Source organism: Beta vulgaris, chromosome 1, assembly GCF_026745355.1.
Source record: "Beta vulgaris subsp. vulgaris cultivar EL10 chromosome 1, EL10.2, whole genome shotgun sequence".
NCBI classification, from domain to species: domain Eukaryota; kingdom Viridiplantae; phylum Streptophyta; class Magnoliopsida; order Caryophyllales; family Amaranthaceae; genus Beta; species Beta vulgaris.
The window spans coordinates 63,565,695-63,585,491 of record NC_079202.1 but is presented as its reverse complement, the minus strand read 5'-3'; the positions used below and the strand labels follow the sequence as shown (position 1 = coordinate 63,585,491).

At 32.5% G+C, this 19,797-nt stretch overlaps 3 protein-coding genes across 3 annotated transcripts; all 3 read left to right on the top strand.

Moving 5' to 3' along the window:
• Positions 1 to 207: 207 nt before the first annotated feature.
• On the top strand, positions 208 to 5,489 carry LOC104890096 (GDSL esterase/lipase At1g71691). The gene is made up of 4 exons (XM_010675502.3): positions 208 to 606; positions 887 to 1,114; positions 1,621 to 1,864; positions 5,239 to 5,489. Exons 1-4 carry the CDS (start codon positions 208 to 210, stop codon positions 5,448 to 5,450), a joined length of 1,083 nt encoding a protein of 360 aa, XP_010673804.2. The 3' UTR covers positions 5,451 to 5,489.
• A 3,055-nt stretch (positions 5,490 to 8,544) lies between these two features.
• Positions 8,545 to 11,769, top strand: LOC104890184 (GDSL esterase/lipase At1g71691-like). Its single transcript, XM_010675609.3, has 4 exons — positions 8,545 to 8,928; positions 9,812 to 10,039; positions 10,186 to 10,441; positions 11,534 to 11,769. The coding sequence occupies exons 1-4, from the start codon at positions 8,545 to 8,547 to the stop codon at positions 11,767 to 11,769; spliced, it is 1,104 nt and encodes a 367-aa protein (XP_010673911.2).
• A 1,925-nt stretch (positions 11,770 to 13,694) lies between these two features.
• LOC104889919 (GDSL esterase/lipase At1g29670-like) lies at positions 13,695 to 19,731 on the top strand. Its single transcript, XM_048647882.2, has 3 exons — positions 13,695 to 14,144; positions 18,333 to 18,582; positions 19,508 to 19,731. Exons 1-3 carry the CDS (start codon positions 13,749 to 13,751, stop codon positions 19,729 to 19,731), a joined length of 870 nt encoding a protein of 289 aa, XP_048503839.1. The 5' UTR covers positions 13,695 to 13,748.
• The last annotated feature ends 66 nt before the right edge of the window (positions 19,732 to 19,797 follow it).

Below are 19,797 nucleotides of genomic sequence, written 5' to 3'. Positions count from 1 at the left end.
GACTATATTTTATTTCTTATATAGTAATGCGAGATAATTTAACAAAGTTGGTTGATAAATAATGCCACAAAACCAAATAATGCAACTAAAAAAATACGGAGATACTAGTATAAAAATGGCTCTTTTGCCTAAGATAGTAGAAGGAAAAAAATTCATTTCAAGAGATCTTTTGATCAAATCCTCCACTCCTTTACTCCTACATAAATTATGCCTAGAACTCCATCAACCAATCCCATACATCTTCTGATCCCCCTCTCATTCTTTGTATTCGCTAGCAGCTGCAACAACAATGCCACACCAACAAATGGTAATAGTTTGCGAGGAATGTTCGTCTTTGGTAGTTCTATCGTTGATAATGGAAACAACAATCAATTATTTGGTGACTTTACCAAGGCAAATTTTATGCCATATGGTATTGATTTTCCATCAGGTCCAACAGGCAGATTTTCGAACGGAAAGAACGTAGCTGATCTTATCGCTAATCGCCTCAATCTCCCTCTCATTCCACCCTTTTTCGACCTTCGAAACAAGGGTGATTCAATGGTTAATGGTGTCAATTTTGCTTCTGGTGGATCAGGTATCCAAGATGAAACTGGTGCTCTTTTGGTAAGCCTAAATCCTAATTTATTCGAATATATATAGGCTTCTTGAATTCCATCTTGTGAAATTGATGTTTTATCCCAACTAGATCAACTTAAATCATCACATTTTAAGTAATAAAGGCGGAGGAAGTATTTTCTTACAACCATATATAGAAAGTGTAACATCTATTTTGTTACAGAGGAAGTATATACACACAGATGTAAATTATAAAGGCGGGGATTTGAATCACGGTGAGATCCCCATACGTAGATTGATCTTTTTCTTGATTTATGTTTCTAAACAGGGCGTTACAAGTCTTAACAAGCAAATAAAGAAATTTAAGGATGACATTTTGCCTCAGTTGGAAAGCCAGATTGGATGTAAAGCACAAATAATACTTCCTCATTACTTGTTTTTGGTGGGAGCAGGAAACAACGATTATTCTTTATATTACCTCTTGCAACAAACTCATATTTTGTCTCCTTTGGAATTTGCTGCAAAGCTTGTGACTCGGTTTTCTGCTCAACTCAAGGTACGCCTCATCATCATCTTGGATTAAATCTCAAAGAAATTATACTAATATATTAAAAGGTGTTCCTCAATAATGAAATGTGTCACGTGGCACTATCTCTTAAAGTACAATTAAAAAATTAGATTATGCATGGTATAAGATTTGATCTCATCACCTTAAGCTTGTGCACTAATAATGTTTTAACCACTAAACCAAGCAATATTTGGTGTTATAATTTCAATGTAAAATACTAATAAATGAAATATTTAAGTACTCGGGAAATTGTCCGAACCTAAAAACTAGTTTAACTTAAAATCCGCATTTTTGTTAAAAAAAAAAGATCAAAATCATGAATTAATGCTCAAAATCAATGAATTCAGCTCAACATCAACTTACCCTAAGAGTGCCTTATGATGAGTCTGGATCCTCTAGAGTTCTACAAGGTAGAGTTTTTTTAGAAGTCTAGAAAATCCAAAGCGAATATAGTTTTTTAACTTGCTAATCGTGAATTTGTTAAATTAATGCAGCAACTGTATGATATGGGAGCTAGGAAATTCTTATTGCTATCTGCGTATCCAGTTGGATGCAATCCAGTCTTAACCAAGGAGAGAAAAGATTGTGTAAAAGAATTGAATGAAGCTGTTCATTTCTTTTATCAACAGTTGATGATTATGGTTAAACACAAGGACCAAAAAATGCCCGAGGCTCAATTTTCTGTTGTCAACTCGGCCAAAATCATCCAGGACATAATAAAAAATGCAAAGGCAATAGGTATTTCCTTTTTACTCAAAAGTTATTACATTATTAGATTTTGCTACATGTGGTCCTAATGACGGTTATATGTATAAACTATAAAGGATTAGCAAATTTATAATAAGTGTGTCGGAAAATTTATTGTTAAATAAGTTACTTTTTAGGCAAAATAGTAATTTTTGTTGGCTCAAATAGTGAGTTGTCGCATCTTTTCCAGCAAAGTCCAGGGTTCAATTCCTATCCCAAGTATTTGCTTGAGAATTAAGGAAAGAGAGGGTTAGGGGCTTGGGTGTATGGTTGTAATGGGCCTCTAGGTGAGGGTTGAGTGTGAGGGCAGCCTATATGATCTCTTACCTATTAAAAAAAGTTCAATTATTTTCTACCAAACAATTCATTTTATTTTAAGTAAAAATGAGTAAATGTATATAAATATACTAAAAGGCAAGTGTGACAATGTATACACGCCACATGTCACATATGTTACTCCACTAGAATTGTCCAATGCGTAAATAAGTCATGTCGATTAGCAAATGTAAAATCAGCTTGCAACAAGATTTGAACACGTGACCTCTTGCTATTATAACATGACACAATTACCATCTCAACCAACTTTTATTAATGCTTTAAGTGTCCACAATAAAAATTTAAATTACCATATAGAAAAAGACATAATACAATAAGAAGCTACCAGAGAATTAACCCTCTTGGTAAAATAAACCCGAAGGCCATCACTTTGCATTATGAAAAAAGAAAACCTCACTTGCAAAACTACAGAAGTGGAAGTAACGATGTGTAAATCAAAAAATATCAAAAAAAATCTAAAAATCTATTTAGCATGGACATTCTCATGAAGACCATGTTTTTCATTTTCGAAACTCGTGAGGACAAAATTACTTTGAAAGACTGGAGAATTTCCTGCCTCAATTATCTTCAGTCACAAAATGATATTTTACCAACTAAAAATAAGCTAACTCTATAGTCTATGCCCTATTATATACATCTTTTGTCGGTAATAAATAAAATACAACAGATTTCTATGCAACAATAGTTATTTAATCATAAATTTTAGGTTTTACGAGAAATAAACAAATGGGGTGTTCAGAGGCTTTTGCGAGGCAACAAAAATGTGCCAAGCACCCGCGCAATGTTACAAGTTAAATCAGCATTTTTAGGATTGTTTCAGGAGAAAATATGACCAGGCCCGAAAAAGTCCTAAAATGTCACAAAAACAGCCAAAATTGAAGATTATAATACACGCTTTCGGACTTTCCCAGGGTCCGAGCCCCAAAAGTCACGGGATGCCTCCTAGGGACGTGGGATGTCATTGGAAAAAAGTCATGTCACTTGAAACGAATATGTGGATGCCTTTACGTTCATTTCGAGGCAATTTTGTGTTTCACGAGAAATGAACAAATGATGTGTTTAAAGGCTTTTCGAGGCAATGCAAATTGTGTCAAGCACCCACGCAATATTACAAGTCACGTCGGCACTCCTAGGAATATTTCGGGAGAAAATATGACCAGGCTCAGAAAAGTGCAAAAATGTCGCAAAAACAGCTAAAATTGAAGGGTATAATAAATACACGCTTTCAGACTTTCTCAGGGTCCGAGCTTCGAATGCTGCGGGATGCCTCCTAGGGACATGGTATGTCATTGGAAAAGAGTCATGTCACTTGGACCGATATATGTGGATGCCTTTACATTCATTTCGAGCCAATTTCGGGTTTCACCAGAAATGAAGAAATAGGGTGTTGTAAGGCTTTTCGAGGCAATGCAAATTGTGCCAAGCAGCCGTGCAATGTTACAAATCATGTCGGTACCCCTAGGTATGTTTCTGGAGAAAATATGACCTGGCCCGAAAGAGTCTAAAAATGTCCCAAAAACAGCCAAAATTGAAGGTTATAATACACGCTTTCAGACTTTCTCGGGGTTCGAGCTCTAAACGCCGTGGGATGCCTCCTAGGGACATGGTATGTCATTGGAAAAGAGTCATGTCGCTTGGACGGATATATGTGGATGCCTTTACGTTCATTGCGAGCCAATTTTGAGTTTCACCAGAATTGAAGAAATAGGGTGTTTAGAGGCTTTTCAAAGCAATGCAAATGTGATCACAAGTCACGTCGACACTCCTAGGAATGTTTCGGGAGAAAATATGAACAAGCCCGAAGAAGTCAAAAATATCGCAAATATAGCCAAAATTGAAGGTTATAATACACGCTTTCGGACTTTCACGAGGTCCCAGCGTCGAACGCGATGGGATGCCTCGTAGGGACATGGGAGGTCATTGGAGAGGAGTCATGTGGCTTAGAACGAATTTGTGGATACCTTTACGTTCATTTCGAGGCAATGTTGGGCACGAGAAATGAACAAATGGGGTGTTCAAAGGCTTTTTGGGGCAATGTGAATTGTGCCAAGCACCCACGCAACATTACAAGCTATGTCGTCACTCCTTGGAATGCTTCGGGAGAAAATATGACCAAGACAAGAAAAGTCCAAAAGTGTCGCAAAAACAGCCAACATTGAAGGTTATAATACACGCTTTCGGATTTTCCTGGGGCCCGAGCTCCGATCGTCACGAGATGCCTCCTAGGGACATGGTAGGTCATTGGCAAGGATTCATGTCGCTTGGAACGAATATGTGGATGGCTTTACGTTTATTTCGAGGCAATTTTAGGTGTGACCTGTGATTTGAACTGTGACCTCTTTCTATTATAACATGAAACAATTACTATCTCAACCTACTTTTAATCATATTTTATGTGTTCACATTATTATATTTGTATCTTTTAGATGTTAAGTTTTCCTTAATATATTTTAGTAGGAATGAAAAAAAATGCATATCAAGTTCGAAAACACAATAGCAACCTGGGGCAACCCTGGACCCAAATACAAATGTTCAAGTCAAAAGGGTCACTTTAAACAAAGGTAACTTTTTACCTTTAATGAGTCGTGACTCCGATATTAAATGACACATTTACGACAAAAATTACTCTCGTTATACAATAAATTACCGTAAGCCTGTTTTATTGAATATTTTGTGGCAAAATCAATTATGATAATTACAAATAGCTTTTAAAGTCTGTTTTGTTTAACTTATTTTGTCTTATTTTTTTTTTGTTCTGAAATGAGTGAAAATAAGTTAACAGAGTATCTTATCTTATTTACCTAATCTTATCTTATATTATATGATTTTATAAGATCTTATATAAGTTAAAATAAGTTGAACAGAACAAATCCTTAGTACGTAAGTATCATACTTAAGATTTTCCTCAATTGATTGCTCGCCTTTCATGCATGCATCTTACCTGAAGCATTTTTGCTATATTATTTTGTATCAATTTGATAATAATACTCCTTGTTATATTATACTTTGTTTCTTTAATTTTTTTGCAGGTTTCACTAATGCTGATTGTGCGTGCTGTGAAATGAGCAAGCTAGGTAGTTGCATTAAGGGGGGTAAAACATGCCCAAACAGGGACAAATATGTCTACTTTGATGGCCTGCATCTTACTGAAGCTGCTAGTGCTATCTTAGCAACTAAGGCTTGCAATTCCACAGACCACCATGAAGTTTTTGTTAATTTACAAAAGTTGACCCAAGTTTAAGAGTTATATTTTTCCTAGCTACCAAGCATTGTTAGGACTTAGGCGGGTTTTTAGTTTGGGATTACATTGTCTACATAACTACATAAGTTTTAATAAAAGTTGTTTAATTCTGGAATTTATGGAGCAAGAATCATTTTTCCAACTTTATATATAGCCATAAGATGGTCAAAGCCCTACAACTTTAGAAGAAACATTGTTCAAATTGTCCACCTTACTATGTGAATAGTGACACAAGTAAAAAATGATTTGGGCAAATTTTTTAGCTATTGGTCCTACAAATAAGCACCTTAATGCTTAAAAAAATTGAACTTTGAGTAGTATTTTTATCTAGAATTGAGTTGAGCTCTAGTATGGATTGATCATGTACATCCTTTGATTCCCATGTTATTGAATTATATGTTTAAGGTTTGATGAGATTGTTGTTATTGTCAATTGTGCATCTTGATTTAGCCTTAGTTTTATATTATCAACGAAAGTTGGAGTTGAAATTAGGAATATTTGTTTGATGCTAAATTGTTATATTATTAATTGAGTTTATCAACGAAAGTTGAGTCTTAATTTGAATATTGTTATTGATTTGAATTCTCCCATGAAAATAGGTGAGAACTAGAATTGGAAACTATTTGATATTGGTTCTTAATGCTTCTAATTATGTGTGTAAGTCATGAAAATAGGAGACATGCATGTTAGTTAGGCCTTTTGCTATCACGAAAGTGAGCTCTAGGTATTGAGGGATGACTGAGTATTTAGTTTCGATTCGCAGCTGTGGTTTATTATTGAGTCATGAGGGAATGTCAATCTCACCTAAGCTTCAATTGAATAACTGTGATGTGAGTATTATTTTAATCAATTCATATTAGCGGTGATACTTAATTCTAGTGTTTTAATTATCATATTCATATAGTTTACCATTCATCGTCATTAGTTTAGCCTTTAGTTTATAGATTATTCCTCATTTCTAGATTGTGTAACTATTTCGTAATCTAGAATCAAGTAGTGGTTAATCTTGCACCTCTTGAATTCGAGCTGTATGTGTTACGACACGTCGACACCGTACACTTGCGGTATTAAAATAAAATCTTAACAAGAGCTATATAAAGTGTATATGGTGCATGCATGATTTGAGGAAGTTTTAAGTTTTTTTATTTCTTTCCCAAAAATACTAGCATATACTTATCATAATAGTATAGATGAATAGGTTGACTGTTGAGTAAATATTCTAATTCCAATAACTCAAATTTTTTTAAAAAAAATTCTGGCTAAATTATTAGAATGTTTTTGGTGTACATGATATGAATGGGATTTAATTATAGATTTTGAATATCATTTACAAAACTTTTCCAACTAAATGAGATATATATTACTATCCAATCAAAATATCTAAATGTGATTAGGCTGTAGGTTTGTATAGAAAAAGGTTCGTGATATGCCACGAGAACATCAACGTAAAAGTGCACCGGATGAAACTCGTCAATTACTCAATTGGATTGTGTTTTGTTGCAATTATCACTTCTACTACACCAATATTATTTAATTAAAGTACGTCTACTTTAATACGTGTAATTTATTGGCCAACACCTTGCTGATGCTGCTATCCTTGCAACTAAAGCTTACAATTCCATTTATACAAGTTTCCCTTGCTGTTAACCTTCAAAACTTATCGTCCAACTTTAAGAGCAACTTTATCCTTGTAGTTCGAGGCATTTTATTTATTAGTATTTTTAGGGAAACACGAGGTTAACTTACGTCCGTCCATTAATATATAAGAAGACATTTTCGCTGGACAATGTCACTCTCGCTGTTTAACACCAAATGCAATATATTTAGCTAGGTGGTGGTCTACAACATTGCCATTCCTAAGTACATTAAATATTATTATGCATGCATATATTGAGACGAATCTAACAAGACTCATCATGAATATGTTTTTTTTATACATTAGTAAGAATATTTGGTCAAAATTTTTAAAATTTGACTCCCAAAATAGAAATGGTAACTATATTTTGGGACGGAGGGAGTAATTTTTATTTGACAATAACTTCTGAAAATGTAAATATTAAGTTAAACATTATCGAGTGAGATTTTATAAGATTCATTTCAATGAGTGCTTGAACATCAACTTTCTATAATATTTACTTAATTATCAAATTATAGAAAATTATTTGTGGTTAGTTGTGTACATTGAAGACAATGAAAAAGCAAGTGTTACTACCAAAGATGTCTTGGCCCAGTGGGTAAGATTGAGGTGATGTGAACAAATCCCCATCCCCTTCTTTGTACTTTGTACTGCCTTCATGGTGTATGCATGATTTGAAGAAGCCTTCATGGTTTAAATGGGTTGAATTTTCTAAGAATGAGACTAGGCCATAAGTTAAGTACTCCCTCCGTTTCATTTTAATTGTTACACTTTGAGTAAAGACTATATGCATATATATTTTCATTCATTTCATCACAAACAACTGAATGATCACATGTTGGATCATACTTTATTTTAATTTTATTTTATTTTTGTTTTATTTTAAAGTTGGTCCATTGGATTTTTTAAGTCAAAGTTACATATATATTATCATGTAATTAAGATTTTATTAAATTAGTGTAAACATTAATTTTCCAAATGCTCATCTTTTCTATAAAGTTTAAGTGTATATATAAATTTTAGGAATTTACATAACTGAAAATATTGATACACAAAGTACATTTTATTTATTTATACCCATTTACATTTTCATAATTAGTTAGTAATTCAACTTTTTCTAATTTTTCTTTTCTTTTCTTTTTCTATATTTTGGCCAAACTAACCCTAATTTTTTCACAGCCTTATTTTGTGGTCTTTTTGTTTGTTCATTCAAACAAAGTACAGTTGTCCTTAGATCGATCTAGCTATGTAGGTTTCCACTCTAACCCCCAGCACAATTATTTTTCAAAATGAACATGTTTTTAGGAAGATAAGTTACAAGTTATACGTTAAAGATCCAACATATTCTCAAATTAGTTACCTACAAACACTATAAAAACAACATCATGCAACGTTCACTAGAATCACTTCAACTTCATTACCTTCAAAAACACCCAAAAACTCCCAAAAACAATTATCATGGCTAAAAGTTCACTTCCATGCATACTTTTAGTCCTATTTTTAGTTGCAGTAACATGCTCAGCTTGTGATAATGGTACTACTACTGGTTTTAAGGGGATGTTCATATTTGGAGACGACGTCGTCGACAATGGAAATAACAATGGCCTACTTCCACTGTTTGTTAAGGGCAATTACATGCCTTATGGTATTGATTTTAAAGATGGTTCTACAGGAAGGTTTACCAATGGTAAAACTGTTGTTGATTTCGTAGCTGACAAGCTTAAACTTCCTTATCCTCCTCCAGTTCCTGATTTTTTCCATCAGGGTACTAATATACTCCAAGGTGTCAACTTTGGCTCCTCTGCTACTGGCATCCTTGGTATCACTGGTTCAGCTTTAGTAGTAAGTTCGCTTTTACATACGCTCTGATGCAAGAACTGTATAGAAATCAAAGTTATTAAAATCGCGATTCAAATCTTAAAATATTACGATTTTACCATTCAAAATATGGTAGACGATTCGATTCGCGATTCTAGTTATTGCCGATATATAGTGGGTAAACAACTATTTTTTTCCTATTTTTAGGTCTTTTAACTTATAATTTTAGCATATTCAATGAAGATTGAGTACAATATCTTGATTATACATGTTTGTAGAATCTTACGATTCTACGATTCGATTTTATGATTCGATTCTAAAGGCTGTTTTCGATTCAAACTAGAATCTCGATTTTAATAACATTGATAGAAATAATTATATTAATACATGATAATGTGACTAGCTCATTTTTGCTCAACAAGAAAACAAGAATTAAATAATACTTCCTGCGTGTTTTTATTCTTGCTACATAGAGAAAGTGGGGGGTTTTTTTAAGAAAGGTAGAGAGAGAAAGTAGAGGACCACCATTTTTGAATAAAAAACCATTTGTTAAGGAAAAAGTATGAGTATTTTAAAAGAGAAGATGGGGGACCACCAACTTTTTAATAGTATTTTAAGATTTTTATGGTGAGAAGGAATCCATTTATGGTATGTAGCATCTATTATGACATTTCCATTTAAGGAAATGTAGCATCTATAAAAAAACGGAGGAAGTACTACATAGGAACTAGGAAGTCTATAATAGTCCAAAAGATAACCAGTTTAGGGTTTAGGGTTTGGGATGTAGGGTTTATTAGTACAAAGGCGTATAAAGTAACTCGCTAGGGCTAATATAACGTTTAATTATTATGAGTGGTTAATGTAACGTAACTAATTGGTTGTGTGCGTGTGATACGTATATATACAGGGAATTCAGCACATGGATGAACAAATAAACAAATTTAAGAACAAAATTTTGCCCAAGCTGAAGGAGAAGCTTGGATGCAAAGGGCAAACCATACTTCCTCAATACTTGTTTGTAATTGGAACAGGAAATAATGATTACTATTCATATTACATTTTGAAGCAATACCTCGTCGTACCTCCTAAAGCATTTGCTGCGAAACTTGTCAAGAATTATTTGAAGTACATCCAGGTTAGCATTCTACATAAATTGCTATAACATCGAATTCGATAAAACCAATAAGAACTACATCAAATTAAACATTTCAAACGTTAGTTTGATGTATTGAACTTGTGTACGTGTTTTTATTTGAAACATTTTGTGTATGATTTATGCAGAAATTGTATAATGAAGGAGCAAGGAAATTCCTATTGATTTCTCCATATCCAATCGGTTGCGGTCCTGGGTTAGTGAAGGAGAAAAAAGGTTGCATAAAATTCATTAACGATGCTGTTAATTTGTTTCATGACCAATTGCTGATTATGATCAAACAATCCAAGAATAAAGACATGCCTGACGCTGAAATTACCGTCCTCAATTCGGGCAAAATTATCATGGATGTTGTCAATAAGGTCACTGCTGCACCAGATGCAGGTACATTATTTTCTTCTTCGATTAATAACCATAATCTAACATTATACTAAGGGTAGGGGTGAAAGTTATTCGGATAAAAACCAAAATTCAATCCAATCCAATCCAATCCGAATTAGTAATTCGGATCGGATTCGAACTGTGTTCGGATTGGATTCGGATTGAGATTTTTTGAAATATTGGATTTTCGGTTCGGATTGGATTGAGGGTAATTGGATCCAAAAATCCAATATAACCGAATAGTAATTTACCTTGTATTATGTATGTGGATTGGGCTTAAGTGCTTAAGAAACCTACTTCATAGCTCAATACACATAGCACTTCAATCCTTCCCCTAAAACACTAACGGCACTTAATTCCTCATTTCCTAAATCTACTAGGCTGTTGTTGTGCTTAATTTATTTCATCGAAAAACTATAGTTTTAAAAAAATCGGATTTTCGGATCGGATCCAATCTAGAGTATGAAATTTCGGATTGGATTGGATCGGATTCAAACACTAATTGGTTTGGATTCAGATTGAAAAATTGAAATCCAAATTTTATTCGGATCGGATTGGATTAGGCCATAATCCAAACCACACCCCGAACTTTCACCCCTAACTAAGGGTATGTTCTCTTCGACATAAAACAGCTAAATTGAATTGAACAGAATTGAAATGAATAGTGATATGTGAGAGTAAAAGTATTGTCTAGAGTTGAACTGAACTGAACTGAATTGAAATATTGACATACATATATGAAACATGGACAATAAACCCTAGCAGGGGCGGCTTTTAGCATGTTCAACATGTTCCATGGAACAGGGCCCCTTAATTGTGAGGGCCCCAAAATAGAGAAAGTTCAAGTAGTAAAAATAAAAAGTTTATCTACTTATTTGGACTACTTTTTTTTCATAATATGATTATGTGAAGTATGGATGAGTTATTACATTATTGAATTCTTCAAATACGAGATCGCACAGGGCCTCTATATAGTTCGAGACGGGCCTGAATTACCCTAGTAAACACATACATATCTCAAATTGACAATGAAATTCGTCGATTCGAGTATTTGCTTATTAGCTCCTAATAATGAAATTGTATAAATATGTGCAGGTATAACAAAAGTGGGTTGTGCTATCACAAATGTGGATTGTGCATGTTGCAAAACCGACTATAAAGATATTTGCAAGAAAGGAGGACAAGTATGTCTAAACAGAAAAGAGTATTTGTACTATGATGGAATGCACCTTACTGAAGCAGCAAATTCTTACTTAGCTAGCAAGGCTTTCTCCACCAGTACTAATGATGTTAGCCCTGTTAATCTTCAGAAATTAAGCGGCGCCGCCTAAATTAGGAGGCATGCTTAATCTTAGCTTGGAATTAGATCAAGCTAGATTAGGATTAGAGAGTTTTGTTCTTCAGTGTTTTTGCTTTAATTTAGACTAATCAGGATTAGAGAGTTTAATTCTAGTTTTTAATTTCCTCGCATTTTTGTTTCAAGCAAGTTCTTTATTAATAGTGAAACCTTCCTTGTTTTGAGTATACGAATTTCCTTTTATATTGCAGAATGATCGTCTTACATAAAACTTTTAGAAACTCTAGCCATTAACAAGCAGTTAAGCACTAATGAATAAATAAAGAAAGAAAAAATTCCAAAAAACTATCTTCTACAAGTAACTTTTTGTTTTTGAAAAAACTAGCTTTAAATATTTTTTTTCAAAAAACCACCATATATAACAAATTCGAATTTTTTCTTTGAATAATGCAAAAGTGGGTTTTAATTCCCAAAATATGCCCAAAAATAAAAAAAATTCCCTGCATACCGTCCACGTAGGACGGCACGCGAGAAACTAGTTTTTTTTTTGTTTTTGCCCTGGTAAACCGCTACTCAGAGTAGCGGTTTATATTTATAAACCGCTACTTGAGATAGCGGTTTATGTGTAGAGTAGCGGTTTATTATAAATATAAACCGCTACTCTGAGTAGCGGTTTACCTGGGCAAAATTCTGGAGTTGGGGATAATACTACAAGAAAATACGTATCAACGACGGCTAAAAGCCGTCGCTAATGACAAAAAATAGTCGCTGAAATCACCGACGGCTAAAAGCCGTCGCTAATGACAAACAACAGTCGCTGAAATCACCGACGGCTTTAAGCCGTCGCTAATGACAAAAAACAGTCGTTGTTGTTGTAGGAGTAGCATTTATCATAATAAACCGCTACTTGAAGTAGCGGTTTATAAAAAAAAAATTCAGTAAACCGCTACTTCAAGTAGCGGTTTTGTTGGAAGTAGAAAAAAAAAATTCTCGCATGCAGTCCTACGTGGACGGTATGCAGGGAATTTTTTTATTTTTGGACATATTTTGGGAATTAAAACCCACTTTTGCATTATTTAAGGAAAAAATTCTAACAAATTCCTTTCAGTATACTACCATTTCACATATATATTAAATAATAATCGATAAATGACATCGTCGTAGGTGTTGTTGCCGATGGGGTAATGAGAAAAGAAGAGAGACACGAGAGGGGAAGAAAGAAAAGCAATTTATGGTGACTCAATTATTAATGATTAAAATAAAATGATAGTATATTGTAAGAAATTTGTTACGCAAGATATGTGTTTTAAAGAAAGAAAAAGGTAGTTTTTTTCAAAAAAAAATTGATTATAAAAGGTAGTTTTATAAAACTTTTCAATAAATAAATAATCTAGTTTGGGCTGTTCATCATTATTTGTTGTTTCAGTTTGAGTGTAATCTAGTTTAATTTATCACTAAGGGTCTGTTCTCTATCCCCAGCTTATTTTCAGTTCAGATCAATTCAGTTCAGTTCAATTCAGTTCAGCTCTGAACAATACTTTTACTCTCACATATCATTATTCATTTCAGTTCAGTTCAATTCAATTCAGTTGTTTTATATCGAAGAGAACATGTCCTGAAAAGACAAAAATATGAAAATTAATGGAAATAAATTAGAGGTTTTTGCTGTCATTTTTTAATACAAATGTAGTTAATAAGTATGACAAATATTACATTATCTTACTTTTAAAGTCTTAATTAAAGCAAAAAGAAACTGAAAACAAAATATTGAACAGCTCAACGGCCTAGTCATGCCAACAAACAATACAATAACTTGATTATGTCATGAATTGAACAAATGTAACACGCTTCACTCTCAAAACACTCATGCCATATTTCATGCTTATAATGCCATGCAACAAAGCAACCATTACTCTTTTGCAAAAAAACTTACGTTTTCTTATACTTTTCCTTCTAATAAATAGATACACACATGATCTAACTAGCTCAAAAAACCTAAAATCATCATATACAATGAATAACAAAAATTTACCAAACTTAGTAGTTTCTATCTTCCCCTTTATTCTCCTAACTTGTTTACGCCCATGCAATACTACAAATCCAAGCTCAAAAAAACCCGAATTTCGCGGTATTTTTGTGTTTGGGAACTCTATACTAGATAATGGTAATAACAACTTCCTTAATACTGCATTAAAGGCTAATTACTTACCTTATGGAATTGATTTTCAGTTTGGTGCAACTGGAAGATTCACTAATAATAAAAATTTGGTTGATCATATTGGTGATATTCTTAAGCTTCCTCTTATACCTGCATTTTCAAATCCTCAAAGTAAGGGAGTTGCCATTTCTCAAGGAGTTAATCATGCTTCTGCTGGTTCTGGCATACTAGATGCAACCGGGTCAAATATGGTAGTTTTATTTTCTTAATCATTTTATCTATTTTGTTTGACTTTCGTTATTGTTTTTTTATTAAATTGATACTAAAAAATTTATTCTGATAAAAATAAGGAGTATTGTGGTTTTTCCTTCAAATTTTAGAGGCTTATGCGTATGAACAGTGTCATTTACATGCATGCAGGCCACGTTTGGTATACGTAAAACGTTTTTCTGTATTTTCAGTTTTACATTTTTTGGTTGATAAATAAGTGTAAAATCAATTTTCTTTGGGGTAAAATTACTCTCTCAATGATGGAAAATCATTTTTCCTTCAAAATAAAGGGAAAAAATTATTTTCCTTATCTCTCTTGTACACTCCTCTCGCTACATTCTTACTTTCCCTTTCATTTTCTTATCATTTCATCATTTTTCTTACATGAAACCAAACAACATAAAATTAATCTTGAAATTGTGTTTTCCAATGTAAATTATTTTCCATCAAAATTATTTTACACTGAAAATATTTTACGCCCTACTAAACAGAGCCGTAGTGTAGTACTAAAAATATTAACCTTAGGGTCGGTTCTTCCCAGCTTATTTTCAGTTCAGTTCAGCTCCATTCTTTTATAACCATTTTGTTAAATATTATTATTATGTTGGTATAATTTATTTTACTAATTACTCTTATTATTATTATTATTATTGTTATTATTATTATTATTATCATTATTATTATGATTGTTATTATTTAAATATATATCATTACTATTAAGTAGTATTATTATTATTGTTGTTTCTATATATTATTTTGTTTATTATAGCTTTACTCATTATTATTACTATTATTATTAGGAGGAACATGGTTTAGGTCAAAGCACAAATAAACCCACTTTTTTTAGCCCATAAACCAATCAAATCGCATCAAGACGGTTTATGATGTAATTTTCGCGGTCCGACCCAATCATTATTTATATTACGATATTTTATATTATTAAATCTAATTATTAAAATAGTAATATTAATTTACTTCTTAGATATTATTGTTATTATATATCATCATCAAGTATTAATATATAATACAAATAATATAAAATAATTATTATTAATTATCATTATTATCATTAATTATTATTAATAATAATTTATGATTATTAAATTATTATATTTATAACTATCATTTAAAAATATCCAAAATATTATTATTATTATTATTCATTATTATTACTTATCATTATAATTATTATTTAATATTATAATTATTATTGTTTAAAATATTATTTATATATTTATAACATTCAGTTTAATCAATTTAATTCAATTCAATTCAATTCAATTCAGTTCAGTTCAGTTCAGTTCAGCTCCAATAAGTTCAGTTCAGTTCAGCTCCAATAAGTTCAGTTCAGTTCAGCTGTTTTATGCTGAAGAGAACAGGCCCTTAGAGTGTAAAAGTTGATTGAAAATGTCCAAATTCTATACTCCACGCTAAACTTGTCAAGTTGAAGGGACCAAGAAAATTCTAGACTAGAATTGGACTAGTTTTTGGAATCTATTGTGATGATTATGATTAATAGAGTTCTTTGCCAAATAAAACACCGGGTAGAAATTTTTTTGCATGAAAGACGATATCGGATAACTATAAATGTTTGTTGCTCAAAAACCACATTAAAACTTCGAAAAATTCTAAAAATTACCTTTTAAAAATTATTTTTCAAAAAACAAACTTATACAACACATTTTTTAAAATACTATCAATTGACCGCTAAATGAGGATTTAACCATCTGCGACGTGTTTATTGCTACTTATTGCCTTAATCTCACGGTCCAGGCACCGCTGACCACCCACATAGGGTGCCAAACTACCCCTCATTTCATTTTCTTCTTAACGAGCATCTTCTTCCGCTAGCTTCTCTTTCCTTCATTTTTGTTCTTCTCTTTTCTATTTGTTGCCCCATTAACAACAATAACACCTGGGGCCACTGTTATTTAAGAGTCAACATCAACAAAAATAGTCAAATGATAATATATTGAAAACATTATGTTATATAAAGTAGTTTTTGAAATTAAATTTTTATAAAAGAGTTAATTCTTTGAAAAAGTTATTTTATAAAAAGTAGTTTTTTGAAAATTCCCCCCCCCCCCCAAAAATTAACTTTTTAAAGTTGACTTCTTATTGGTGGTAGCCTAACAACAACATTCATTGACCAATAATACAATCATACCGTATTACCGTGTATATATGTTTTTTAACCTTTGATTTTATGGATTCTTGACTTAAAAATCATCATCAGGGGGTGACTAGTCTGAATCAACAAATCCAGAACTTTATGAAAGTTACAATACCAAAACTACAAGCACAACAACCAGGATGTCCAACCATAGAATTACTTCAAAATTATTTGTTCCTATTTTCAACTGGATCAAATGATTATCTGGGGAATTTCTTTCAAGGAGGCACCAAAAATGCTAGTTTGGAATTCTTCACTGCCAATTTGACATCTACTCTTGCTAGCCAAATCACGGTTAGTCCTAATCATATTATCATCTAAAATGTATTTATTATATCTCCACGATTCTCACTACCTCCGATCCAATCTGTAATAGTTATTCCAGTTTGACTTTTATATCATTAGTCATTACGTACTTATCTCGGTCATATTTTTATGTGAAATACGAAAATTATTAAATTTGTCTTAACTTATATTTTCAAATATCAACTTTTTTTTTATTTTTGAATTTTAATACCACTGGTACGTTAGAACAACAATCCGACAAGAAAGTTGACATAATTAGATACCACTTAAAAATTAATATAGTGCTAATTTACCTCAAAAAGAATAAAGGCAATAATAACATGATATATAGATTGGACTGATTGGAGATTGGAGATAATATTAGCTTACATGCATGACAGATGACTATGCATGGCTTAATAATGTGAATATCTGATATGCATGCATGCAGGAATTGTATTTATTATATTTCCACGATTCTCACTATCTCCCATTTGTAATAGTTGTTCTAATTTGACTTTTATATCATTACGTACTTACCTTGATCATATTTTTATGTGAAATACGAGTATTATTGAATTTGTCTCAACTTTTATTTTCAAATATCAACTTTTTTATTTCTAAGTTCTAATACCACTCGTACATTAGAACAACAATCCGATAAGAAAGATGACGTAATTAATTAGATACCACTTAAAAATTAATATACTACTAATTTACCTCAAAAAGTATATAGGCAAAGCTTACCTGCATGACAGATGAATATGTGTCAAAGGACCAACTCAACCAAAAGTTTAAGCTGATGGTTGGAGTCAGTGGCGTATCTAGGAATCACGGGATGAGGGTACGGATGAGAAAAAATCAAATAAAATAAAATACAATACTTGAGTTGATGTACGACTAAAAATTCAAATCAAAATACAATGCCAATATCAATTAATGATTCAAATTACAACTACTTTAAAACGACAAAAATACATAATTTCAATTTACAACCTCTACTTCAATTTTACAATTTCTAATCTCTAATTTTAATTCAAATTATTTCAATTCCATATTTCACAATTGCACAACATTTGAATTTATTTTTGAACACCCAACCAACCCATTTTAGTTTTCATATGTCTGCCAGACTAGCATTTACCAAAACTTGATTTTGTTGGCAATTAATATCCTTTACTGTTGCCATTTGCCAACCCTTTTTGTCTTCTCTTCACTCTCAACACTCTTCTCGTCAGTCTTCAGTCCTCACTCCCTCACTCTACTCACTCTCCTAACTCTTCACCATCAATGGCCAACACAAACCCCTTATTCCTCCTCCACTCTCTCACCTCAACCTCAATCTCACCGGCTCCTTCCCTCCTCGCTTCCGGGCTCCGGCTAAGTGGGGACAAAAAGAAACCCCGGCAGATGCGAAAAAAAACGAAAGAAAGACAAAAGAAAAAGTATGAGTTATACATATTGAACCAGAGGAGAGAAAGAAGGGTAGTAGGGGATGATGAATAATGAATCTATCAGTCCTCTTGTATATCGTTTTTTTTTCTTTTCTTTTTGCTTTCATTTCCTTCAACTTCTTTTTTGAAAATGGGGGTACAGCTGTACCCTCTGTACCCCCTGTAAATCCGCCATTGGTTGGAGTCCCAAGAATAGTTTAATACTCTATCAGTATGCTTGTCTTAATAATGTGAGTATCTGATATGCATGCATGCAGGAGTTGTACAACATAGGAGCAAGGAAGTTTGCCTTTTTAAATATAGGTCCTCTAGGATGCAGTCCTATGGCTAGGGCATCCATGCGAAACAAGGAATGCAATGAAGCTTTAAACTATGCTGCATTTCTTTTCAATATACAGTTGATTCAAATGCTCGATGTCATTACCACTCAAATGCCAGGATTTCAATCCGTGGTAGTTAATGTTTTCCAAATCACCCTTGAATTTATACGTAACCCTTCATTTGGAGGTAATATTCTCTATTTGAGTATGCTTTTCAGCATTATGTGATATTCAGTGATATACTTTCACTATGTAATTGTTAGAAGTAACTAATATTTGTTGATCAAAGTTGATTTTACGTACCATTACCAATCAAGTGAAGTGACCTGTCGAGGATAACGTAAATATCCTAGTTGATGGAATATCATGTATAATAGATAAACTATATGATCTCCTAATTCTATCTTATTAACTTTAATCATATCTTACTGCTAGACTTACATTTTCATAATAATAAAATACATGATATTCTATCAACTAGGATAACTACGTTATCTTCAACATGATCCTGTTGATTTAACATGGATGATTAGTTGTGGGCAGTTTGCTGCTGGCGATGTCGCGAGAAGTTACTTGAACGAACCTTATTAACTATTAGGGTTTTTGTCGGAATATATATAATAAAACACAAGTTTTATAGTGAATGACCTAATAAAAAGATTTGTCTATTAAAATACTTCCGGTTGTTAATAACAACCATTTTATAAATTTCAGGCCAAAACACCAAATTCTAGCGTTGACTTTTTTTAACTCCAATTGACTCTTTCAGTTCTTTCGTTTTGTCTTACCGCACACTGCTCTAAGCACATCTGCAGTCAATGCCAGAATTTGGTGTTTTTACCTGAAATTCATAAAATGGTTGTTATTAACAACCAAACGTATTTTAATAGTTTTTTTAGACAAAAAAAATTATTAAGTCCTTGCCTCCAAAACTTATGTTTTATTAGGTACTTTCTGACAAAAAACCCTAATTATTATCTACAGGAAAGAGTTTTGTCGGTGAACCGGCAAAGAATAATCAAAACCTGAGATTAACTGTATCATTTTCTGCTATATAGCAATTTGAACATGATGTATAATGTCACTGTAATTTATTGGTATTTCCTCAACAGGTTTTAGTGATGTGAGCAGTTCATGTTGTGAAGTTTCAGAGCAAAGTGGTGGAGTATTATGCAAAGGAGGTGGAAGTGTGTGTAGTAATAGGACCAGCTTTCTGTTTTTTGATGGTTTACATCCCACTGAGGCACTTTATGGTATTGTAGCAACTAGAGCTTATTACTCTAATAGCACAAGCGAAGTTTACCCCTTTAATATTCAGAGGTTAGCTCAAGTCTAAGCAAAAATTGAATTTGTTGTGTAAAACTTACCTCAAATTATTTGGAAAAATAATATAGGCTGAGGT